General features: G+C 50.2%; 1 protein-coding gene across 1 annotated transcript in view; it reads right to left on the bottom strand.

The window, feature by feature from the left end:
• LOC130040701 (epididymis-specific alpha-mannosidase-like) overlaps window positions 1–26,311 on the bottom strand; it is a 50,249-nt gene extending 23,938 nt beyond the window's left edge. Inside the window, exons 1-6 of the mRNA XM_056132699.1 lie at window positions 26,190–26,311; window positions 24,668–24,821; window positions 22,733–22,838; window positions 6,963–7,135; window positions 5,995–6,086; window positions 378–558 (exon numbers count right to left, since the gene is read on the bottom strand). Coding sequence (XP_055988674.1) covers window positions 378–558; window positions 5,995–6,086; window positions 6,963–7,135; window positions 22,733–22,838; window positions 24,668–24,821; window positions 26,190–26,311 — 828 coding nt within the window. The remainder of the gene's footprint in view (window positions 1–377; window positions 559–5,994; window positions 6,087–6,962; window positions 7,136–22,732; window positions 22,839–24,667; window positions 24,822–26,189) is intronic.
• Between the last annotated feature and the right edge of the window lie 419 nt (window positions 26,312–26,730).

Raw genomic sequence — 26,730 nt, 5'->3', positions numbered from 1 at the left:
CCTCAAGCAGATAGAGACCCTTCTAGAAAACTTTAGACCCATCTCCCTAATGAATGTTGAAGCAAAAATCCTCAACAAAATCTTAGCAAATTGAGTTCAAGAGCCTGCACACCCAAAATTAGATGCGGCTGACAGAGGTGCAATCCCCCACATTCCATAAGTCCTGCAAAGTCCACCAGGAATGACCTCGAACACAGAGCCATGAGTGAGCGCTGGGCACTGCAGACTGGGCCCCCAGCCCCAAACAAGGTAAAACACAAAAGAAGTTAGTGGAACAGGTGAGGGTTTGTGAGTGGCAGAAAGGGGCGTGACTGAGTCCCATGGTGCAGGAGACCAGGTGGCATGAGGTATGGGGGCAGGTCGGGCCCCCAACTTACCCAGGACCAGAGGAAGTGCTGTGTCTGGTACCCATCCACTCGCTCTTTCATATCCTTCACCAGTTTTTCAGCCATGGGCTTAAGGTCTTCTGAAGTGAGGGGAATGTCGATTTCAGGGTACAGCAAGTTGTCGAGTGAGGGGACATCTGGGAAGAGCACAGACTCATTCCACTGAGACATCCTGCAGGGAGTGAAGGCAGAAGGAGCCGCCTGAGGGGGACATGGCCAGAGCATGAGGTGGGACTTGCCAGAGACTGCTCCTCCGTCTTGCTTGGGGCAGCCTCTCAGCGGAAGGGGGGGACTCACTTCTGCTCACTGACTCTTCAACTCAGCTCACTTCTGCTCACTGACTCCTCCTCAGACTCAGCTGGGAGGCTGCGGAGAGGCTGAACACAGCAAATGGGGTCTCGCCTTAGGGGCCGGGTGTGCTAGCAGCAGTCATAGAATGGGCAGCACAAAGGGATTATCATGCAACATAGAGAAACCAGGTTTGTAGAAAAAGCAAAGTGAAGAATCTAATATAATGCAAAGTGAAGAAGCTAAATATAATTTTTAAAAATTGAAGTCAGAAGAGGTGGGTCAAGATGGCAGGCCAGTGACCCCAGGGAGCTGCACTGGGAAATGGAACCACCCGAAGGGAAGCAGCACTTTCTGGGGTCATCAGAATGGAAGCAGCTGCGGTCCTGTATGAGGCCTGGCAGGGGAAAGCAGCAGAGGATGCCTCAGAGGATACCAGAGGTGTCTGCATTTGGAACTGCAGCAATTCAGGGCGTTAGACTGTGTGGCCACTAGACACATGATTCAGCAGTGCAGCAACTGAGAAGAGGCAGTAAGCCATGGAACTGAGGCCCTGAGTGCTGGACAAAGTGGACCCAAGATTACCCGAACTCCGGAAACCTGGAATTCCCAACCTGAAGACTGGAGGAAAAAGGCCAAGAAAGGTTCTGTAACTGCACCAGCAGAAGCTGTCCCCAGTCTAGATGGTAAAGCAGAAGAGCACAGCTGAGAAAGGGCCCAGAGGCGCTTCCAGCACTTGCCTGCTATCCTCAGAAGAGAATTCCAGAGATACCAGGTGGGGATATTTCATGAACCGAAAGAAGTGATGGTACAGGCAGTGAATAAAGCACGAGAACATGCGAGAGGGGCAGCTGAGAAAACTGCGATCAGAAAAAACAGAACTGAAAGGCAGGCTTCGTGAAAGCCCTCGAGGGAAGGCCTCAGCCGCAGAGACAGTGGCTGGAGGAAGACTCAGCGATCTTGGTCATGCAGTGCAGGAAATCTCTGCAAAACAACAGAAGGTCAGAGGCAGCCTGACATAAGAGGAACTGACCAGAGTGATGGGACCAATTCAAGAGGAACAATGCAAGAATCCAGACGTCCCAGAGGAACAGGAAGAAAAGGTTGATGAAAAACTTCTAGTCAAAGAAATGATGACTTGGGACTGGACAAGAGCACAGCGGGTAGGGCGTTCGCATTGCACGCGGCCAACCCGGGTTCGATTCCCAGCATCCCATATGGTCCCCTGAGCACTGCCAGGAGTAACTCCTGAGTGCAGAGTCAGGAGGAACCCCTGTGCATCGCCAGGTGTGACCTAAAAAGAAAAACAAAAAAAAAGAAAATGATGACTAACAATTTTACAGAGTTAAAGAGCACATGCATCCAAATTTAAGAAGACCCAAGGATTCCAGCCAAAATAAACTCAAACTTATAAAACTTTAAGATGTATTGGGATTAAAATGACAAAAATTAGAGCCAAAGGTAGAATTTTGGAACCAGTAAGCTCCAAGAAGGAACTTACAGCCACAGGAACTATCACAAGTTTCACAGGAGACTTATCAAGTGTGACTCCACAGGCAGAGAAGAATGGTTTGATATATTTAAAAAAAAATGCAATGAAAGCCTCCCTAGAATCCTCCATCCAGCTAGGTTATCGTTCAGATTTAAAGGAATGTTGCAATGCTTCGTGGACAGGTTAGGAAATTCAGAGTCTTGAAGCCAGTTTTTCAAGATTAAAGGAATTTCTTTAAAAGATAAACCAAACGGGGGCCAGGAGAGTGCAGCAGGCAGTAATCTTGCCTTGCACATGACCAGCCTGTATTCAATCCCTGGTGCCCCACAGGTGCCCGAACTGGTCCCTGAGTACAGAGCTAGGAACAAGTCCTCAGCTCAGCTGGTGTTGCCCAAAAATCAAAAAATACCAAAGAATAGACAAATTTCACAAGCCCTCAGGACCTCTATAAAATGATGGCAATATTTTGCATCTCAATGGTGTCAGTTAATGTCCATGGGCAGGAATCAGCAGTCCAGGGTCTCAGGGCGTCAGGCTCTATCAGAAACTGGCTGACTTTCTGCTGCCTTCAAAAGCCACTTCTCACAAGAGGGACAGACACAGCCCAGAGTCCAAGGCTTGAAGACCTTTCAGGGAAACAATGACCTACCAATGGCCAGGTGGCCACACTTATAGCAGACAGCATAATATTCAGGCGTAAAATGAGGGGCAGCAAAAGTAGAGGGAGAGTATGGGGGAAATTGTCTGCCATAGACGCAAGAGGAGGGGGTGGGACACTGGGGGGTATAGGGATATTGGGGACGTTGGCAATAGAAAGTGTGCACTGGTGGAGGGATAGGTGTTCGACCATTTTATGACTGAAATCCAAACATGAGAGCTTTGTTAACTGTGTCTCATGGTGATTCAATAAAAAAAATGAGAGACAAGGGGTCATTAATTAATTATCAAGGGTCTATGCATTAAGAAGGATGCAATGGGGCAGAGCAATAGCACAGTGGGTAGGGCACTTGCCTGGGTTCGATCAAGGCTGACCTGGGTTTGATCTCCAGCATCCCATAGGGTTCCCTGAGCACCTTCAGGATTAATTCCTGAGTGGGAGCCAGGAGTAACCCCTGAGCATCACTGGGTATGATCCAAAAAGCAGGAAAAAAAGAAGGATGCGTACTCCTAAATATATATATATGTATATATATATACATACTTGATTATTTGGACATCAAGATGTTTAAAGTGACTATTCATAACCCTGCGGATAGATAGTGAAAGAAACAGAATAGCAGCCAGAGGTTTGATACTGGCCGGGGAGATAAACAGGGCAGAACTCAGCAAGGACACACTGGCCTCAAGGGAGAAAGGGAAGAGCTGGTACTAACAAATGTGGGTGGGGCTCCTTTTCCACAAACACTAATTACAAATTTTTCTCTGAGAGAGGCCATGTGCTGGGACACAAAAACATCTCTGAAAAAAATCAAGAAGATAGAAACTGTGTTAACTGTCGTCTCAGATAAAGATGTCTTGGAAGTGAAAATTAATCACAACAGAAACTTGGAGAAACTCTTGGAAATCAAACAACTAACTACTCTCCAATCGATGGGTCAAAGACGAAATCATCAAAGAAATTGAAAGATTCTTGGGAATGAATAAGAATAAAAACACGAGTCACCATAACATATGAGACACAGCGAAAGCTATTCTCAGAGGGAAGTTGATAGCAAGGCAAGTGAAGTCAGGCCAGAAGAAAGGGCCACAAGAAATACCTAACTTTACAGTTGGAGCTGCCGGAAGGAAACCAACAAAGTGATGGGGCTGCAGAGACAGCACAGCGGGTGGAGCGTTTGCCTTGCACAGGGCCGACCCGGGTTCGATTCCCAGCATCCCATATGGTCCCCCGAGCATCGCCAGAGGTCACTCCTGAGTGCAGAGCTAGGAGTAACCCCTGTGCATCACCAGGTGTGACCGAAAAAGCAAAAACAAACAAACAAACAAACAAACAAACAAAAACCCAGAAAACCAACAAAGTGAACCTAAAGTAAGTCGGAGGAAAACAATAAAAGAGTGGAAATCAATGAAATGCAGGGGGGAACTCCAAAAGATGAACAAAACCAAAAGCTGGCTTTTCAAGAAAATAAACAAAACTGTCAAACCATAAAAAATTCTGTGCCACAAAACTAGAGAACCTAGAAGATATAGAAATAAATCTTTGGATTCGTATAACAACCTGTCAACATTTGAAATTTTGGTATACTTCACTCATAAAAAGTCTTGCCTGTGCTTTTTCGGGGCAAAGGATTTTGATTGAAGTTTTAATTTCCTTATTGATGATAAGTCTTTATATTTTAAAGTTCCTCCCAACTCAGTATTGACAAGCAGAATTCTAAGAATGTGTTTATTTATTCTAGACTGCCCATTTGTTGCCATGTATATAAATCCTCTGTATACATAAGAGAAATGCCCATGATATCTCTATAATGCTTTATTTTCTGGAATATTGCATAGAACCTCTATGCAATAACTTCTCTTTCCATTCTTATTTCATTTCTCTGAATTTTGTCTCTTCTACAGGTTTATCGACTGTTTTTTTTTATGTATTTCAAAGAATCATCACCTGGCATCACTGACCTTTACATTTTTTCTCGAATACTATGTCATTCATTTCTACTCGTTTTGAATTACTTCCTTCTACTTACATTTGATGCGATTTTCATTTTCTAATTCTCTTAGGCTAGGCAAGAATTAATTTTTTTCTTCATGGTATTTTATCTGGAATAGATTTGTGTGGCTATAACATTTCCTCTTAAAACGACTTTTGCGGTGTTCCATGCTGCGTTCTGGTAGCACATGTGTTTATTTTGTTGTATTCCAGACATTTTTTGGGTTCCTTATTGACCTGATACTTGTTCAGTATATTTTTCTTCAGACTCCAGATATTTGCGAATTTTCATCTTCTTTGTTTTACTGCTACTTTCCCTGTCATTGTAATCTGAAAAGATGCATGATGCGGTTTTATTCTTCATTGAGTTCCTGATGATTATTTTGTGTCCACACCAACTACCCACAAGAAAATCTCTATGCAATTTAAAAGAATGTGAAATCTGAAGTTTGGGATAGGATGTCTGTAAATATTAAGTCCATCTCATCCATTTCTGGTTTGGTCTTGGAGCCCGTCTCTGCCTCCTCTCTCTGTCCCTAGTCCCCACGCTCTACACTCAGTGCATTGATTTTTGCTGGCTTCTCCTGATTGCGCCTGCATCACTCCTCATAGGGCTGACAATGGAGAAGGCTGTGGCCAGCTTCTGAGCACCTCAACCCTGTGGGGGCTTCAGGCAAATGACCGAATGAGCCAGAGGATTAAACCAAAGGACTTAAGGAACCGTCCCTGGCACTGAAGGCCTGGTATGCTCGGGCATCCCGTCTCCCAGCTTCCCATCCTGCCCCGCAGACCTGGACTGTGTACACACCAGTTCACAGGCACAAAGAGACTCTGAGAAGGTCCCGGCCGGACATCCTATAGATAGAGCAGAGCAAGCCTAGGTACAAAGATGTTGCTCGCTGCAGGCCTGTGAGTGAGGGGTCAGTCTCAGTTTCTCTTCTTTGTCTGGGGGGCCCACCCAGCGGTGGTACCCAGGGCTCTCTCCTGACAGGGACCCCTGGGGTGCCGGGAATCCAACCCCAGTCATCTGCATGCCAGGCAAGGCTCTTCCCACTGTCCGATTGCTCTGGTTCCCCCTTGGTTTGTCTTTCTGTCACGTGGGGGGCCCAGAGAGTGTCCCCCAGGTCTGCGGCCATGCAGGACCCGGGGGAAAAGGCTGGGCCGAGGCAGACACTCACGTGCAGAAGCTGCGCTTGTCCATCACGTGCGTGAAGATTTCCTGCTGCGTCTCCAACAGGGAGCGGGACCCTCGCCATACGAACTGCAGACTCTAACAGGGTGGGCAGCAGGGTCAGGGGCAGCGCGGGGTCAGGGGCAGAGTGGGGTCAGGGGCAGCACAGGGTCGGAGGTGGCGCAGGGTCGGGGCAGCACGGGATCGGGTGAAGCATGGGGTGGGGGCATCACGGGGTCGGGGGCAGGGAGGGGGGTTCCAGGGGTGGGGAGGCAGCTCGGAGTTAGGGACAGCACGGGGGTCTGAGACAGTGGGGCTGGTCTGGGCCCACCTGCCCTGCCTGCCTGGTCTCACTGTCATCTCTGGGGTCAGCATTCAGGGCGTCGGGGAGGTTTTCCCTCCGCTGCTTCTAGAAGCTTGCTTCTGATGCCCACAATGCCAAAAGAGGTAGGATCCACCCTCGGGGACTCTGCCCGGTTGGCTTGGGGTCCCAGGGAGGCCTGGCAGGTCGAAGGTGCAGGGGCTCGGTGGGGCTTGCATGGACGCTTCCCAGACCCCAGCGCACAGGCTGCGGTCCGCACCAGGCTCGGGATGTGGCGGCTTCTACACCCCCAAGTGCGGAGAGCAGCTCCTTGGCCTGGGCTGTTCCAGACTGTCAAGGAGAGCCCCGGGCTGGCTCATGGCTGCCACCTCCTTAGTGCACAGAGGCGGCCGCGGTGGCAGTGTGTGGCTGCGGGGTACCAGGAGCTGCCCTCACCGCATGCCAAGTGGCCACCCCGGGCACTGGGCACAGCTCTTGGGTGCTCAGAGCACCCAGCCGGGGCCTGCTCAGCCCAAGGTAAGGCGGGGGTGAGAGGCAGAAGGGTCCGAGGCGCAGCCGAGGGGAGAGAACAGGGCGAGGGGGCAGCAGGCCGGCGCGCTTAGGGCAGGAATGGAAGGATGAGGCGAGGCTCAGGGAGGCCCACAGCCACACACCTGGGCCTTCTGCATGTCCAGCTTCAGCTTGTAGTTGATGCGGGAGATGACATGGGCCTGGAAGCCCGCCAGCGCAAAGAGGGTGGGGGTGGTGGCTGAGGCGCCATAGGGGTCGATCTGCCAGGAGGACTGCGGCCGGATGCCGAGCGCCTCGTAGAGAAACGCGTGTCCTTCTGCGGAGAGGACAGGCTGGGGACGGGGGCCAAGCGCTCGGCCCCCAAATGCTTGCACCGCCCAGTCATTCATTCAGGGCTTCACTCCCACCACAGGGCCAGAAGAAGCCAGACCAGGAGAGGCCACTGATGAATGACCCCGCTGGCCCCCAGAGCTGGGGTTGCAATCTGCATCGAGGGTCCAGACTTGGCCCTGGAGAAGGCTTCCACAGATTCCGCACCAGGATCACTCCCTGCGCCCAGACTGTGCCTTGCTCCTAGTAAGAGAGGGACAGTCACTCGAGCCAGGCCAGGCCCTGCAGGACAAGTTCTCCGGGAGGCAGCGGTGACGGTCTTTACACGGAGGAGCAAAGTAAAATCTCCTCCGCCTGTGTGCAGGAGACCCGGGGGGCAGGCAGAGGCTATGGGGGTCTGGTGAGAGGAAGGGGCAGCTGTGGGGCTCAGGGCCCCACCCTCCCTCACAGAACCCTCTGCTTTGTGAGAGGACCCGACAGGAACTCTAGTTGCTTTAGTCAGTCCCGAAACATCACCCTTTGTCAGACATTTGTTTACTGAGCTGCCTTTTTTGGTGAAAAGTGTATCGGATTGTTGTTCAAAAAGATGTGTGTTCAGCGCCAGGGTTTCACAGGAAAATGTCCCACCTCAATGAATAAGACTTAGTTGTGGGTTGGCGAGCTGGTACAGGGGTTCTCGAATGTGCCGTGGGTGAAACCAAATCTCTGGGGAGTGGAGGTATCAGAGTCAACAGCATATGAGGAAAACTATGAGCTCCACGCCCAGCTTCCTAAGTGGAAGGTGCGCGTCATGGGACAGACTGTCCAGTGTCACAGGAGCAGAAATGACCAGCTAATTCCCCACAGCCTCCTGCATTAGGAGAGACTGCAGACTTATCTGCTGATAAACAGGAAGAGGAATGTGGAGAAAACGCTACACCTGGCGAATGGAATGTGAGAATTGCTGCGGGCCTCGGGGCTGCTTGCTATTCCCGTGGGAGCCGCCTTCTCTTTCCCATCATCTCTCTCTGATTCCCACTGGGACAAGTGTTCAGTCGGGATGAACTGCTTTAAGACTTAAGCTATTAAAGATCATACCTAATAGAAAGATAATTTTAAACAACCATCTTGAAGGTAATGCAAAGTCAAGTATTAAATGAATGGACATTAGCTGTGCTTTGCCAAACAGATTTCCATATCTGAAGAATTCAACAATTGAGACGATCACGATCATGATCATCCTGTTGTTCTTCGATTGCCTCAAGCAGGCACCAGTGATGTCTCCTTCATCCTATCCCTGAGATTCTAAAAAGTGACACATTCAAGGTTCTTTCAGGGTTAGGAAAATGAGACCCATCATTGTTACTGGTATTTGGCATATCGGGTACGCCATGGGGAGTTTGCCAGACTCTGCCGTGTGGGCAGGTTACATTCGGTGGCCTGCCAGGTTGTCCAAAGCAAGAATGAGATAATAAGATGTCGTGCAGCCACAAATGCGGCTGCGTGCTTCCAGGAGCTGGGTCTTATAGTCTCTGGGTCTTGGCCATTGGTGGGATTACATGGCAATTGAGAAGAAAATTATTATATAACATACTGGAACTACAATGCATTGTATAAAAAATGAACGAAAGTAAAAAGATATATAAAAGTGAATGATAAACAGACTCAAATACACAAAGGCAGAAAGTCTGCTACAGTAGAAAGAGAAATAAAATGTAAAATTAGCCACGGAAGTATAATGTGTGTCCCATTAGACAAACATCAAATCAAAACCTTATTCAAGGAAATACTGAGAACTTACCAACAATCTAAGAAAATTATCAAATCTATCAAGCTTACTAATTATTAGATATTCAAATGTGAAAAAGGTGTACACCAAGACAAATAAACAGTCAGTCCATGAAAAAAGAAAGAAAGAGAAAGATCTATGGGGAATAAAAGCACATAATATACAGTGATTCCCACCAGCCTATCAGGGCCTACTTAGCAGGAACTCAACAAGCCTGGCTAGAACGAAAGAACCAAGTATGTTCAAAGTACCAGTTATCACCCCAAAACTATCTTTTAGCTATGAGGAAGAAATAGAGAATTTAAAAAAAAAGAGGAAGAAATTCACTACTAGAACCCCCTTTCAGGAAATGTTGGTTAATAGAAAAAGAAGAAAGTTCACCAAAAAATAATCATGTCTATAAACAAACAAAATACATAAACGAAAGGAAAGGTAAGACAGCAATAGCAGGCATTCATATCAATAATCAACCTAAATGTCTGTGTGGTGGGATCACCAATCAGATAGCACAGAATGGTTAGAAGCATGGAAAAGTAATTCCCAACACCATCTGCCTAGGAGAAAGCCCCTTGGACCACAAGACAGACACAGACCAGAGAGAAGGGGACAAAGATTGCATTCCAAGCTAAAGGGAATTTTTCATGTAGAAAATGTTATATTTATGGCCTGAGCAACAGTACAATAGAGAGGGTTTATGCCCTGCTGAGCTAGGTTTGATCCCCAGCGTCTCATATGGTCCCCAAACTCAGTCATGAGTAATTCCAGTGCAGAGCCAGGAGAAAGCCCTGAGCGCTTCTGGGTATTGCCCAACAACAACAAAACAAACAAAATGAAAATGCTATTTTTATATCAAGTAACAATCTTCAAAAAAATTTAACAGTAGACCAAGATAAACCTTACATAATGTGTTGCCTACTGACCAAGTAAAAGAATGCTTGATTTTTCATTCCCCCTTTGTCCTGCTCAAAGCTGGGCAACTTCCCAGTACAGGAGGTTTCAGTTTGGGGAAAATGCACCCTCGTAAATGATTTGTAAATGATGCATGAGGAACAGCACAGTCTCTATGGATATGTCAAAACTGTGACAAAGCAGGCCGCTCCGATCGGTAGCATTAGGCCGAAAGGGTCACCAGGTGGCTGACCAACGTGCATGGCTCTGCTCATTGTCCCATCCACTTTCCCACGTCCCATCCCCCTTTCCACTCTTTTGGGTGGGCTGTGGAAACATACTTAAGTCTGTACCTGTGCTCTGAATAAACGCACGCATTCATGCCATCTCCCGAATGACAGAACCCTGTGTGACTCGAGTGCTGATTTCACCCTGACGGCCTCCCCTGGCTCGGCCCCGCAGCGCCAGACACGGCAAGTGGAGGTCCCACCGAGATCAGGTACGAGGGAGAACCGGACAGGGTTCACCTGCGCATAGCAGGGGGAGAGCCTGCGTATAGGCAGGGGGAAAAACCGCATATAAGCGGGGGAAACAGTGCATGGTACCATGGGAAATTCTGACTCAAAAACTCGACTGGCCACCGAGTTGACTGAGTTACTGAAACAGCAGGGAACTGTATTAAGTTTAGGACCGCACTCGAGTTCATTACAGTAATAGGGGAAGTCAGCCCTTGGTTCCTGACAGGGGGAGAATTCAAAATCTGTGACTGGGAACAGGTTAAGATAGATCTACAGAGAGCCCTCAGAGATAGGGGGTCGGAGAGGGTTCCCGTCGCTACATTCTCCCTCTGGAGATTGGTTAAAGATGCGCTGTCAACCACCCGTGTCCGGGTGCAGGAACAGCTGTGTGACCTCCAAAAAACCTTCGGGGAAATCCAGGAGGAAGTAACAGGGCGCTCTCTGCAGGGGGACGCTGGCAATGATATAGCAGAACATGAATATGCCGAAGTCCCCGTGATTTCTGAATGTGGGAGCCAGACTCCTCTTGCCCCCGATCTAGACACAGAAGAAAAGCAGCTCCTCTCTGGTCCCAGACCTCCCCATCAATCTTTGGGGGTGAGATAAATTCTCAGCCATGGGCACAGTTCTAGTCACACCGCCTGGCCACCTCCAGACCCCCCTACCACCCCCGGTTTCTTTCCGGACTATAGCCCATATTACTAGTGATTACCCAGCCCTGGGACAAGGGGACCCCATAACTCTGATGCCCATGGAAGAACTGGAAGGGGCCGCAACCCCTGGGTCAGAACATAAGCCTTTTTAATTGGGGCCACTGTCGAGTGGCCGCCCCCCACCCCCATTACCTGGAAATCAGATGATCCAGTCTGGGTGGAGCAGTGGCCCCTACCTAAAAAGAAATTACAGGCCGCACATGCCCTAGTGTCCGAGCAATTAGAAAAGGGGCACATTACCCCATCCACATCTCCCTGGAATACCCCAATCTTTGTTATAAGGAAAAGGACAGGTGGGTGGAGATTATTGCAAGATCTCAGAGCAGTCAATGCCACCATGCATCCAATGGGGGCCCTGCAGTCAGGGCTCCCCCATCCCTCCGCTATACCAAAGTCCTGGCAATTGTTAGTGATAGATCTTAAAGATTGTTTTTTTAATATTCCATTAGCTCCTAAAGATTGTCAAAGATTTGCCTTCTCTCTACCTTCCCCCAATTTTCAGGAGCCCTATCAGCGCTACCAATGGGTAGTCCTTCCCCAGGGCATGACTAATAGTCCTACTATGTGTCAGATATATGTTGCAGCGGTTTTAGTGCCAGTCCGGGCTTGTTTCCCCAACGCACTTTTGATTCATTATATGGGTGACATCTTAGCCGCCTGCCCCACCAAAGACCTGTTACTTCAACTCTATGATCATGTCCGGGTCGCCCTGGAATCAGCAGGCCTTGTAATCTCCCCGGACAAGATACAGCTCTCTCACCCATACAGATATTTAGGATACACCACAAACAAGGTGGGAGAAGCGCCTCAAAAAATACAGTTTGCCACCTCTCATTTAAGGACTCTACACCAATGGCAACAGTTTTTGGGAGAACTCCAATGGCTCCGACCATCCTTCTCCCTGCCCACGGGAGAGCTCAAACCTCTTTTCGAACTATTGAAGGGGGATTCTGACCCCTCCTCACCTCGTCAATTGACCCCAGAGGCACAACCTGGCTCTTAGAAAAGCGGAGGATGCCTTAGAAGAAATGCAAATACACCATATTGATTACACTACAATTTATAGTGCTTGCTTCAGAATTTGCCCCAACTGGAGTTTTCTGCCAGATTGGTCCATTATATTGGGTCCACCTCTCTGCTTCCCCCACCCGAACAGTGATTCCCTATCCCACCTTAGTTTCTCAATTACTCTGGAAGGCCAGAACCATAGGGTGTGCAGTCTTTGCTAAGGATATGGACATATTGGTCGTTCCCTATTCCAAAGACATGATTAATAATCTGATGCAATATGATGATTCCTGGTGCCTTTCTGTCTGCTCCTTTAAAGGACAAATTACACAGGCATATCCCAAACATAAACTCCTGCAAAGCTTCAGGATTTGCCCTATTATCTTCCCCCGAATCATTAAGACCACCCCCCTTCCGGGCGCACGGACCCTCTTTACCGATGACTCTAAAAGCGGTCGAGCTGTAGTGGTTGATGGGCAGGATGTTCACACCATACAGCTTGCAGAAACCTCGGCGCAATTTGCAGAAGTATCGGCTGTATTATTGGCCTTGCAGACATTCCCTAATGAGCCCCTCAATATTTACACTGATAGTGTGTATGTTGCCAATATCTTCCCCCAATTAGAAACAGCACCCCACATAGGTGAGGGCTCGAAAATTTTATCTCAATTACAAACATTGCAACTGTTGATTTGGGCTAGAAAGGACCCCCTCTTTGTGGGTCATATTAGAGGACACTCTGGCCTCCCGGGACCCCTTGCAGAAGGCAATGAATGAGCAGATAAAGCTACCCGCTTAATAATGACATCCCTAGAATATGATAAGGCCATACAGCTACATAAAAAATTCCACCTTAATGCCCAGTCTCTCCGTTTTCATACAGGTTGTTCCAAAGCCGAGGCTCTCTCCATAACCGCTGTCTGTCCCGCTTGCGCTCCTTATATACATTCCCCATCCCTAGGAGTCAGTCCTAGAGGACTGAGAGCAAATGATATTTGGCAAATGGATGTGACCCACACTAATTCATTGGGTAACCGGCATTATCTCCATGTCTTGATAGACACACACTCGGGCATGATTTTTGCCTCACTGCATGCCGGGAAAAAAACAAAACATGTTATAGATCACCTTACTGCCGCTTTCTCATATATGGGAAATCCCAGGCAAATTAAAACTGACAATGGACCGGCCTATACAAGCCGCGCTTTTCATTCCTTTTGTGAAACCTGGGATATTGCACATACAACAGGCATTCCCTATAACCCCCAAGTACAGGCTACCATAGAGTGAGCGCACCGACATCTCAAAACTTATATTTCTAAAACAAAAGAGGGTGAGATCTACCAAGGCTGTCAAGCACTCCTATCCACAACCTTATTCATTTTAAATTTTTTGCTCCTCGATGATTCGGGCCACAATGCAGCCTAACATCACTTTGCTACTCCGGCTCCCCTTAAGGCAATGGTGAAATGGAAGGATCTGTCCTCAGGAACCTGGCAACCACCGGCAGCGATACTTGCCAGAGTCAGAGGTGCAGTCCGTGTATATCCAACTAATGCAGAAAAACCCATTTGGGTACCAGAACGCCTGGTCAGGCCTATACATGAGTTCCCCCCCCCCACAATCATTTGTCCCCCACAGCCGGGAAAGATAATGAGACTCACCTCCAGGGCACTTAGTCCTGAGACAAAATGACCATAACGACGCTTGTCACCTGGACCCTCGTTATACTATTAATGAAGGACCCAACCGAGACCCATGCCAATCGACACCAACCATTCAAGCAGACCTGGGTCATAAGGAGTGGAGAGGACTACGAGGTTTGGAGTACCACAAGCTGCGATGCAGCACCCCTTAATCAGTGCTTCCCTGACTTATATTTTTCCCTGGAAGACACTTACCCTTTTCAGGATGGTCTTGAAAGGCCTGGGGTCAGAGCCTCTGTAAGCAGCAGGTTCCACTAGGCCCTAAACAGGCACTTGAGGCTCCAAACCCCCCTCTTAAGCCCACCATCACTACCACGGCTGGCCCTAAGGCGAGACCACCTTCTGTTACAGCCGGCCCATCCATCCCAAACCCCAATCTTGGCCCAATCGTTAACCCCCTCAGGAGTCTTATCTATGCCACATATCAGACTCTGAATGCTACTGCCCCAAACCTGACTGAAACCTGCTGGCTGTGCTATAGCCCCACGCCACCGTTTTATGAGGCTATGGGTATTAACGCCTCATACAATGTTAATTACAGAGCCCCTGGGGAGTGGAAGGTCCGCCCCCAGGGACTGACCATGACCCAAATTAGCGGCCAAGGGACATGTGCAGGTACAGTCCCTCAAAACAAGAAGTTGTGTGCACAGAATGTGGAGTCCCCGGGGTGGAGTAACTCCGCCTGGATCTCACCAACAATTGGAGCTTGGTGGGCCTGTTCACATTCAGGATTAACTCCCCACTTGGCAGGCTCAGTATTTAATGCCTCCCAAGAATTTTGTCTTATGGTTATTGTTATCCCAAAAATTATATACCACCCTGCTGAGGTACTCCTTGATTACTGGTCCAATTCCCCTGATGTCCTGCGTAGGAACTGCAGGGAACCCATATCCGCACTAACCATTGCCACTCTGTTTGGCATAGGCCTGGCAGGTGCCGGCACTGGCATCGCTGCTCTGGCAACCCAACATTCTGGCCTATCTTCTCTAAGAGCAGCTATTGATGAGGACCTGGACCGTATAGAAAAATCTATTAGCCATCTTGAAAAGTCCTTGACCTCCCTGTCGGAAGTAGTCTTGCAAAATAGGAGGGGGCTCGACTTGCTCTTCCTTAAAAATGGAGGGCTGTGCGCAGTGCTGGGAGAAGAGTGCTGCTTTTACGCCGACCATACCGGGGTAGTCCGAGATTCCATGGCTAAGATGAGAGAAGGCCTGGAACGGCGTAAAAAGGAGAGAGAGGCTCAGGACGGGTGGTTCGAATCTTGGTTCAATCAATCCCCCTGGTTCACCACCTGATATCTACTATAGCAGGCCCTCTGATCATACTATTACTGATGCTTACATTCGGGCCCTGCATCCTGAGTCGACTTGTCTCATTTGTCAGAGACCAGATTGGCAGGGTTGATCGGCAAATCACTCAAATTCATTTTACGCAGCTGAGAGAAACTAGAAAAGAGCAGCCCTATTCAGAGAGGTATTTCTAATGGGCCTGGGAAGCCCCTTTCTTTATCTGTTGCAGCAACCTCATCTCGTGGCCAGTACCGGAAAACGTAGGAGGAGGAGTGTGGACCGGACCTGTACAGAACCCCCGGATCACTAAATGAAGAGATCCCCATCACCCCTCTACCCTACCCCTGCCCCTCTTTTCTGAGCCGTGCTCCATTCTGGTCAAGCCACACTGGGTCCTGCCTGGTCTGGTAGAAATGTCACGAACCTTCCCCTGTGCCTCCTCACGGTTAAGGAAGTATGCCCTTGCCCAGGATACCCAATGACGGGCAACTTCCGTCACTGCCGCGCACACCTAAGACAGGGGCTAAAGCATTCTCCCCAAGGACAGGTACCACAGCGGGCCGACGGACGACCTAAGACAGGGGTCCTGGCGTGCCATAATTGGAAAAAAGGGGTGAGATGTTGCCTATTGACCAAGTAAAAGAATGCTTGATTTTTCATTCCCCCTTTGTCCTGCTCAAAGCTGGGCAACTTCCCAGTACAGGAGGTTTCAGTTTGGGGAAAATGCACCCTCGTAAATGATTTGTAAATGATGCATGAGGAACAGCACAGTCTCTATGGATATGTCAAAACTGTGACAAAGCAGGCCGCTCCGACCGGTAGCATTAGGCCGAAAGGGTCACCAGGTGGCTGACCAACGGTGCATGGCTCTGCTCATTGTCCCATCCACTTTCCCACGTCCCATCCCCCTTTCCACTCTTTTGGGTGGGCTGTGGAAACATACTTAAGTCTGTACCTGTGCTCTGAATAAACGCACGCATTCATGCCATCTCCCGAATGACGGAACCCTGTGTGACTCGAGTGCTGATTTCACCCTGACGGCCCTCCCCTGGCTCGGCCCCGCAGCGCCGGACGCAGCAATAATGCATCATGTATAATCATTAACAAAATTTTAAGTTCAATACATCAAACACATTCACACCGTTCCTTGGCTAAAAACAATTAAATTTGAAGAGATTGATTAGAATTAAGAAACAGAAGCAAGTGTCTCACTCCCAACCAAATGAAAGCTTGGAGAAGGTGACTAATGAAATTTGTCAAACTTGCCAAGAAAAATTAATCCCTATCCTTTGCTTGTCAAAAAAAAAAAGTAAGAAGAAACATAGAAATCTATACAAGTTATACAAGACCAACATTAACTCTATTTTAAGAAAAGATAAGAAGATGATATAAGGAAAAGCTAAAGGCACATTTTTTTTTGCTTTTTGGGTCACACCCAACGATGCTCAGGGCTTACTCCTGGCTTATGCACGCACTGGCGGTGCTCAGGGGACCATATGGGGTGCTGGGAATCAAACCTGTGTCGGTCATGTTGGCTGCGTGCAAGGCAAACGCCCTACCCACTGTGCTAGCACTCCAGCCCCAAGGCACATTTTTGATAAGTATAGCCATAAAGTGCTAGAAAAGAACTAGAAAACAAAATTCATTAATATCTAAAGAACCAAACCCTTTGATCAAGGGGCACTTAGTCCAGCATGATTCAAAACACACAAATCATAAACCACATCAAAACACACAAATCAATCAACCACATCAATAAAGTTGATAAGATCATATTAATAGTCACTAAGAGTGTACTTGACAACATTCAACTCTACTTAGGATTTTTCCTTAAAAAAAAAACAGCAAAATGAGTATAGGGTGAGTGGACCTTAACCTCATCATTTACAAATAAGTCAAACTCACAGCCAACTTTATATTCAATGGTGAAAAACTTCAACTTTTCAATTAAACTCAGGAGCAAGAAACCTGAGTTCACAATGACTCAACATGGAATCACAATTTCTAGACAAGAAATTAGGCATGTGAGCAAAATGATAGGTATCCAACTGAAAGGGAAAAGATGTAACAGGATCACTAGACATAGTTGACATGAAAATACAACTCAAAGCTCAAGATTACGTACAAAATATATATATGTAAAACATGAGTACACGTCAGGCAGCTTCAGTATTCCCACACCAATCCGACCTTCCTTCTTAGCAAAAGCATCTTTAAACTTGTAATTATTAAGATGTCGGTCATGTGCTTAGGACTGGAGCGATAGCACAGCAGAAAGGCGTTTGCCTTGCACACAGCCAACATGGCCGACTCGAGTTCGATTCCTCCGCCCCTCTCGGAGAGCCCGGCAAGCTACCGAGAGTATCTCGCCCGCATGGCAGAGTCTGGCAAGCTACCCGTGACGTACTCAATATGCCAAACACAGTAACAACAAGTCTCATGATGGAGACGTTACTGGGCCTGCTCGAGCAAATCGATGAACAACGGGAGGACCGTGACCGTGACCGTGACCAGGTCATGTGCTTATGAAAGGGTCAATCCTTTGGGCTTGGGTCTGCCCTTCTGTGCCCAGCAGCCTCGCCTCTTCAGTCTCACCGTGAGCCTCCGAATCTCCTGGGGCTTTCCCGTTCCCAGGCCCCCCCTTCTCTGGGTGGGACCTAATTTTCTTCATCTCAGAAGAGCTCAGGATTTACATCCCACAGGGATAGGTTCCTCTTGCCTTTGGGCTACTTCGGGGCAGGGCAATTTCTTTTTGACATTATCTCCCAAAGCTCATTCCCAGGGCTCCCATCTATCTGCCTGTGATGAATGCTGGCATGCCACACCCCTTAGGGAGGTAGCCCTGACTGACCTGGTGGCTGGGACTTACCCGGAAAATTGGATCCTTCAGATCCACTACTGCTAGTTTCATGGAAGCTGCCTTGATGGCTGGCATCCCGCCATCCAGTGCCCCGTGCCGAGTTTCTGAAGCACCCTCACTGCTGCAAACTTGATGGAATTTCTAGTTGGGTTCATCTCACCAGGCAAAAGTCAGCTCCATCTACTCGTTCCCATGATCCAACTCAGACAGAAGTGAATCAAACTATTGCTGTGAACCCACTGAGGACTTAAAACTTCTGTGGAAGAAAACCCAACATGGGTGTGAGTGGTAGGGCAAAGGGCAGGGTACTTGCTTTGCACCTGGTTGACCTGGGTTTCATTCCCTGGCACCACACAGCGTGCCCCAAGTGCAGCCTTAAGTGATTCCTGAGCACAGAGCAAGAAGTAAGCCCTTTGCCATTTGCACTGCTGGTGTGTCCCCAAAACAAGTAAACCAGCTTTTTAAAAACCAAGGAAAAGAAAGAAAAGAAAGCCAACGCGAAAAGGTAAGTTATTTGTCTATTAACTTAAGTGTCGAGGAACTTAAGTTCCTCGCCTGGGCCCCTTGGAGGGGAGCGGGTTGAGCTTTCCTCCCCACCCTGACCAGGGCTCCGGCAGCCGAAGACCTCCAGGACCAGCCACCACCATGCTGAGACCACTCTCCGCACACATGAAGGTACTGGCAGAGGGACAAATCCACGCGGGTTCCGGGGCCGAGACCTCCAAGCCTAATCGGATTGGAGTCGAGCATCCTCCACCCAGATCCTCCAAATTCCAGTAGGCGGGGGTCACACCCACCACCTGGCCCCCTGGCGCCGTGTAATCCCATCAGCGGCCAAGACTCAGAGACTATAAAATCCAGTTCCCGGAACCGCGCGGCCACACTAGCGGCCGTGCAACATCATATCAGGACATCTTTTTATGACTTCTTATTATCTCATTCCTACTTTGGACAAACTTGCAGGCTATCGAATGTAGCCTGCCCACAGGGCAGAGTCTGGCAAACTCCCCGTGGCGTACCAAATATGCCAAATACCAGTAACAATGATGGGTCTCATTCTCCTAAAGAGCCTTGATATAATCTCAGGGCTAGGATGAAAGAGACATTACTGGGGCCTGCTCGAGGCAATCGACGAATAACGGGATGATGAAATGAAAATGAAAATGAACTTAAGTGTCAGTCAAAGCAGGAGCTTAACAATCTCTCTTACAGCAGAAAACAAAAGGATCAAAAAGGTGTATGACGGACTGGACTGGACGTTACCACCTTATTCTCTTCCATGGCTCTCCCTGGGTCAGAGAAAGCTTTTCTAATCTAATCTCTCTGATCTCCCTTTCAGACTGGCAACTCTGAAACCCAAGAAAGCATTGTCTGAGCCCCACTAAGACAGAGCGAGCAGGACCATTAACTCCCTTAGGCAGAGGCAGCAGAAATTTAGGGAAGATGGACCTGCCCCCTCCCACCCCTCAAAGACTTAAAGGGGTGAAATCTCTAGGAGGGGAACGTTGGGAATAGACCCAGGGAATTAGCTTTGGGAAATAATAAAACTTGAAGAAGAAATTGCCTGGCCCTGAAGGAGCCCAAATCCTGAGCTCTTTGGAGCAAAGGAAGCACCGCCCAGAGAAGGAAAGCTCTCCCTAAGGTCAGGACCAGAAGATGAGGGGACCAGCATGAACCCAAGGCTTTCCCTGTGGCAACCTCAGATGAACTCAGGGCCAGGACAATTAGAGGGAATTATAAATGGCCTCTCCCAAAAGCCACTGGGGGGCTTTTTCATTCCTGAGAAAGTCCGTTCTCTCTTAAGCACATACCACACACACACACACACACACCTCTTCTCTCTTATTGTTTTTAAATGACAATATTTTGCTTTATCATAAAGCAAAAATCTTTTTGAATGGGCAGAGGATGTGAATGAGCCATCCACTGTGGCACTGTAGCACTGTCCTCCCGTTGTTCATCGATTTGCTCAAGCGGGCCCAGTAATGTCTCCAACGTGAGACTTGTTGTTACTGTGTTTGGCATATCGAGTACGTCATGGGGAGCTTGCCAGGCTTTGCCATGTGGGCGAGATACTCTCGGTAGCTTGCCAGGCTCTCTGAGAGGGGCGGAGGAATTGAACCCGTCTCGGCCGGGCTGGCCATGCGCCAAAGGCAACTGCCCTACTGCAGCAGGGCTGTGGTGGCGCTCCAGCCAGAAGAAACTAATAATAATCTTTTTTGTTTGTTTTTGGGTCACAACCGGCATTGCACAGGGCTTACTCCTGGTTCATGCACTCAGGCATTACTCTTGGCAGTGCTCAGGGGACCATATGGGATGCTGGGAATTGAACCCAGGTTGGCCACGTGCAAGCCTACCTGTTGTGCTCCAGCCCCGAAACTACTAATAATCTTACTGCAAGCCAATACATCACTCTTTCTTTCTTTCTTTTTTTTCTGAAGACATGTCCCCAAGGCCACAAAGCAGTCAGGAAGTAGAAACCAGCCCAGCCCAGCCTGGCAGTGAGAATGGCCTCTGGGCCATTTCCTGGTCCTGTGGAAGGGGGCGCCCAGAGCGGAAGTGAGCAGGCAGGGGCAGGGGCAAGGGCAGGGGTTGGGCCTCTCCACACCTGGCCGTGCCCCTGGGGGAGCACAGAGGGGCCTTTCAGCCCACTGCCCCAGGCCACCTTCTCAGGAAGGGTTGATTTTCTAAACATCTGATCCTAACTCTGGCAGGTGGGAGGCAGCCAGCTGGCGTGCAGGGGCCCCAGGGCGGCATGTGGGGTGGCCGTTGGGTGGGTGCTCATCTGTACCCCGGGTGCCACAGGTCCCCAGAGGAAGGGACTCGGCGCAAGCAACCCGTGGATGCCCGGGGGCCTGCACAATGTGCCTGTGCGTGTGAGGGACTGGGTACACCCCCAGCTAGACAAGGGCCTCTTTGTTTGTCACACTGTCCCCTCAGATGCCCACTCGATTATTTGTGGAGAGTGTTTCAGCCTTTTCCTCTGGCTTCATCTGCTTCCTGATCCCCGACTTACCTCATTCCGCCTCGGAGAACAGCTGCTAGGGAATGTTGGAGCCAGTGATTAATGCTTGGCTTTCCAAGAAGAAATAAACAGGCCAATAGGCCTATGAACAGATATTCATTTCTCATTTAGAAGCCATGCAAAGCAAAAGTAAGCTCACATCTCACACCTGTGAAAATGGTGTGAAACAGGAGATGTGCAGTGAAAGGAAGTGTCTGTAGGGAGTGGGGGACAGGCAGGCGCCCAGGGTGGGGGGAGTCAGGGAGAGGCAGGTGCCCAGGGTAGGGGGAGGGGGGTGCGAATTCCTATGAAAATAACTGAAGATTCCTCAAAACATTAAAGATAGAAATTCCAGGGCCCAGAAAGATAATCCAGTGGGGAGGGTACTAGTCTTGCGCAGGTCAATCCAGGTCTATCCCCCGCATCCCATATGGTCACCTGAGCATCACCAAGAGTGATTCCTTTTTATTTTTTTTCTCTTTGGTCACTCCTGGCTCTGCACTCAGGAATCACTCCTGGCGGTGCTCAGGGGACCATATGGCATACTGGGAATCAAACCCGGGTCGGCCGTGTACAAGGCAAACGCCCTACCCGCTGTGCTATTGCTCCAGCCCACCAGGAGTAATTCCTGAGTGCAGAGCCAGGAGTAAATCCTGAGTATCACCGGGTGTGACCCAAAAACAAAAGAAAAAAAGTATCTTTTTTAAAGATAAAAGTTCCACAAGAGGGAGCTGTCCCAACACCCAATATTTATATCAGAAGAACAAACAGGACAAATGCGATGCTGTCTCCTTTCACACACGCTCCTGGGCGTTATTCCCAGGAGGCATGACTTGGGGTTCGCAGATGGTTCTAGACCACAGATCAGCAACAGCTGATGATTCTGTTCCAAATTAACCTGTGTGGTAATTCCCTTGCAGGCAGAGAGGGAGGGGGCCCCAAGGGCGTGCTCCGGACAGGGAAGGCCCAAGGCGACCCTGCGACACTCACCCCGCCTATGCGAAGAGCCTGAGCCCAGGCAATGCAGAGAAAAGGCCTTTTCCTGCTTTCCTCCCTCTGGGGAAGCCCATGAGTGAGCTCGCTTTCCCTCTCTCTCCCTCTCTCTCCCTGTTTCTTATCCTCTCTCTCTCCCTGTATCTTTCCTTGTCTCTCTCTCCCTCTCTCCCTGTCTCTCTCCCTCCCTCTCTTGCCCTCTCTCTCCCTCTCTCCCTCCTTGTCTCTCTCTCCTTGTCTCTCTCTCCCTCTCTCCTCACTCTCTTTCTTTCACTCCCCCTCTCTCTCCCTGCCTCTTCCCTGCTTTCTCCCTTCCCCCCCCCCCCGCCCCCTCCACCCGCATTATTCTTCAGCCCCATGCAGAATCCTAGATCCCAGCGACCATCAGGACAATCAGGGCGTGAGGCATTGGGAAGAAAGTTCCCACAGCTCTCTGTGAGGAAGATGTTCCCCAAAGTGCAGCATCGAGGATCCCAGAACGTTCTCTCAGCTAAACGCCTTGCAGATGAGAGGGCGGACCTTGAGGGCGGAGCAACATATCACTGGCATTCAAAAGATCATACTAAAATAATATCTCAGCATCCATGCATGAGCCTTAAGGAAGAGAATGCCATCCGTTGGATTTTGTAAGAGGAAATGAGGTGCACATTGGTCCTTCTCCTGAATCAGGGTCAGGGATTAGCAGAGCCTGGGTCAGCTGATAATGCACGGGCCCCACTGCTCAGCACCTGTGTTCGTGGGTGGGACAAGGAAAGTCCCACTGTCTCTATAGCTGCTTCCTCGTGTCCTAGCCCCAAGGCAGGCCTGAGGACTCTGCTGAGGCCCGCTGAACCCACCTGTGAGCTGTAGGATCTGGTCATCCACGTGTGTCACTGCCTCGTCATGCATCACCTGGCCGCCTGTGACAAACTCCAGGCGTCCTTGGTTCAGGAGCTGACGGACCTTGGCATAGCAGGAACACAGAAAAAGCCAGTGACGACCCCAAGGCTGGGACGCACCCGCCTCATCTCTGGGTGCCTTCCCTCCAACCCTCACACCGTTCACCCTGAAAATGCAGGGGGGTCCATCCTGGCCCCCACACTGTCCCGCCAGCGGGCAGTGCCCTGCCCAGGCTGCTGCTTCCGTTTCCCTAGACAGGCCCGTGAATGGGTCCTTCCGAGGACCCATGCCTCGTGAGTGTGGGGCACAGCACAGGACCATCCTTGAGCCTTTTGTGCAGATTCAACCATCCTTGTCCGTATTATCTATGTGACATGACACCAGCCCATTTTCTCTTATGCTGAGTTACTTTTTCTGAAGCATTTCAAAGGCCGAATAACAGCTTCCTTCCCTCAAACCTCTGCATGTGTTTGGTTTTCATGGCAGTAATAAAGGCATCGGTCCAATGATGAGAATCTAGTAGTTATTAATACTAAAGCTGCAGCGTTGATGTGCACACTCTGTTTTCATTTCAGCTCACGTCCTTCTAATGTCTTTTCTCTGGTGGAGGGTTTTATTCACATCATATGTTTGTGTTACTTGCCAAATCTCTCTGTATCCTTTGGTTACAAAGGCCCATGAGCCTTTCTTGTTCACAGACACGATCATTTGGAAGCACACGGGCTAGGTTTGGGGATTTGTACAATGGGCTTTAAAGGGTCTTTTTTATTAATTATTGTTATTTTTTTGGCTTTTTGGGTCACACCCAGCGAGGCTCAGTGGTGACTCCTGGTTCTGCACTCAGAAATCACTCCTGGCAGTGCTCAGGGAACCATATGGGATGATGGGGATCTAACCCAGGTCGGCTGCGTTCAAGGCAAATACCCTCCCCGCTGGACTATCATTCCTGCCCTCTGTACAATGGACCAAGGACAATGAGGATAGTAAAGTTTCCGCTCTGGTCTCTACTATCTGCTTGTTCCAGGAGGAATGTACAGGCCCCTGAGCTATGAAACAGATGGCTGTCACGGGTCCAGGCTCAGCCCTCGGACCCAGATATTGCGTGAAGCCCGGAGTGGGCACTTACATAAATTGTGACCTTCAATCTGCTGTAACGGCTGACTTGGGCCTATGTAAGTAACCCCTGAACCTTGGGTCAGGGTCTGCCTCTCACACGGGACCTGGGCGTCGCTGTGTGCGTGTGCACGACACTGGCTAGCCAGCTCAATAAACGGCCTGCTTGCTGATTGCGTTCCTGTGTGGTCCTTGTCTGTGGTCGGAGATCCAGAACCGTGCCCTAACAATGGCATGTGGCTGGTCCACCTCATTCCCCAGGTTCCTTATCTTGTGAATATATTACAGAACCAGGAACATATAAACACAAATGATTCTCAAGGAATAGTTGGGTGCCTCTTTACAGACGGAGTTTTCATATTGTCTAAAGTTAGAGTAGGGGCTGAAGCAATAGCACAGAGGGTAGGGCGTTTGCCTTGCATGTGGCTGACCCCGGTTCGATTCCCAGCATCCCATATAGTCCCCTGAGCATTGCCAGGAGTAATTTCTGAGTGCATGAGCAGGACTAATACAGGGGTGTATTGCTGGGTGTGACCCAAAAAGAAAAAGACAAAAAACAATAAAGCTGGAGTATTTGCAGTTCCTTCCTCAAACCGTATTGATTGAGTTGCCACTGGGCAGTGTTTAAGTGAGCACCTGGTACATCCCCACCCTGAGACTGAGTCCAGGGTCCTGTCTCCAGGAACGATGGTCTGGTGCTCTGCCCACCTGAGCCGCCACATCTACTGGGTGGGTGACAGGAGACTTCGCCCCACTGCACCCCTGAGTGTGGCACCTACCTGGTCTTTCTCCTTTGCTGTGGCAACATTATCCCACCACAGCCGGAAGTACTCCTGCTCGGCCACAATGAACCTGCGTTCTGGTGCCTGCATCAGCGCCGTCACTGCGGAGGAGTAGATGTCCAGGTAGGTCGCCATGTCATCCTGGGCAGGAGACCACAGCCACATCAGGCACACCGGCCCCAGGCGAGGAGGAAATCAGGGCCACACCATCTCAGGGCCTGAAGGCCCGAGTCTGACCGGCCTACCTCTACTCCCCCCAGCACCCACAGCTCCCTCGGGCGGAGGTCACTGCACAGATGGCTCAGAGGGCCTAGGGACCCCCGTGTCAGGCCATTCAGCCTCCTACTGGTCCACGGAAAGAAACTGCAGTGGCAACACATTGGCATAAGCTGAGGGCGATGACCCAGAGAGCTGATGCAGGGGCTGCTGCCCAGCGCCTGGGCCCTGCGGTTGTCCCTGCCGCCTCTACCAGGCCGCCCTCCGTGATGCAACCTGGTTCCTCTGCCCAGATCTCAAACTGGTCTACAGTGGCGCCCAGTCTCCCACTAAGGCAGTTTCTCCTGATTTCTGTGTACCCTCTTTTCTCACATGCACTCCTCAACAGTAACTCACTGTCTCTCAGTCATTCCGTCCCTCCCTCACTCATTCATGTACACACTCACACACAAACTCACTCACACACACATACTCACTCATGCACACACACAAACCCACTCATGCGCACACACACACAAACTCATGTATACACAAACTCACTCATGTACACACACAAATTCACGCACACACACAAACTCATTAATGCAGATGCTCACACACAAACTCACTCACATACACATTCACTCATGCACACACAAACACACACACACATACTCACGCACAAACTCACACACACTAACACACAAACTCATGCACAGATTCACACAAACTCATGCACATGCACACACACAATCTCAAGCACACACTTACACACAAGCTCACTCATGCACACACACTCTCTCACTCACTCACCCACTCATGCACGCACGCACACACCCGCCCACACATCCGTGGAGCACCTGCCATGCCACCGAGTCGCTCCCAAGGATGGAGCTGCCCATGGCGCCTCACCTGAGGGGAAGCCTAGGCACAGCAGCAGTAGGTGTTGGGTCAGGACGGCGGGTTGGGAGCAGGGGGCCCGGCCTGCTGGAGGCCCCTCGGGAGTCTTATTGTCCGTGTGTCTGTTTCAGGCTCGCTGGCGGCCCTGCTCGCCACACGCAGACAGACCTGCTCTGCTCTGCCCAAGAAGGGCCCCTCGCCCTACTGATGGAGGCGCAGCAGAGGGACAGCAGCTCGGGGCTCGCTGGTCCCATGCTGGTGCCCAAGCCCGGCACGGTGTCTGACCTGACCCAGGACACGGCTTGGCCCTTAGCGCACGTGTGAAAACTGAGGCTTCGGCGTGGGGCTACCCCCCGAAAGGAAACCCCCAGATTGGCCGTCCATAGGGAAACTGTTGCACCCTCAGGACGGCCCTCGACCTACTTGGCTCCAGGCCACGTCCATGTGGCTGTGCGGCACGATGAAGACCCGCACGGTCTTCTTCCTCTGGGCCTCCAGGCCCGGCAGCGGCAGCAGGAGCAGCAGCAGCAGGAGCAGCTGGCCCATGGCGGGGTCTGTGCTGAGCCCAGGTCCCGCACCCATGGTCACCGCCTGGCCTTGCCGGGGGCAAAGCCGGAAGGGCAGCCAGGGCCTCGGGCAGTCTCGGCTCCCGCCCACAGGCCCTCCCCGCTCTGCAGCTTCCTGCGCCCCTGACTCAGAGGCATCCAGCAGAAGACCACGGGCCGCTGCCCAGTCCCCCTGCGCCCCCACACACCTCCCTGTGCTTCCAGAAGCTTCTCTCTCCTGTCATGCCCTCCGCTCGCCACACTTGGGCTGAGGTCTTGGGCCCAAAGGATGAGAACTCCCAGCTCTCGGCCCAGCGCCCCCCAGCCCCTTCCGGGACCCCCGCCCCACAGCGGCCCCTCACAGCTGTCATGGGGACTTGGATCAGTTTGGGGGCAGGGGCTTCCGCAAAGATGCTTGAC

This window comes from Sorex fumeus, unplaced genomic scaffold (assembly GCF_029834395.1).
Source record: "Sorex fumeus unplaced genomic scaffold, SorFum_2.1 ptg000095l, whole genome shotgun sequence".
NCBI classification, from domain to species: domain Eukaryota; kingdom Metazoa; phylum Chordata; class Mammalia; order Eulipotyphla; family Soricidae; genus Sorex; species Sorex fumeus.
The sequence above is the reverse complement of the archived record's forward strand: the minus strand, read 5'-3'. Positions and strand labels throughout refer to the sequence as shown.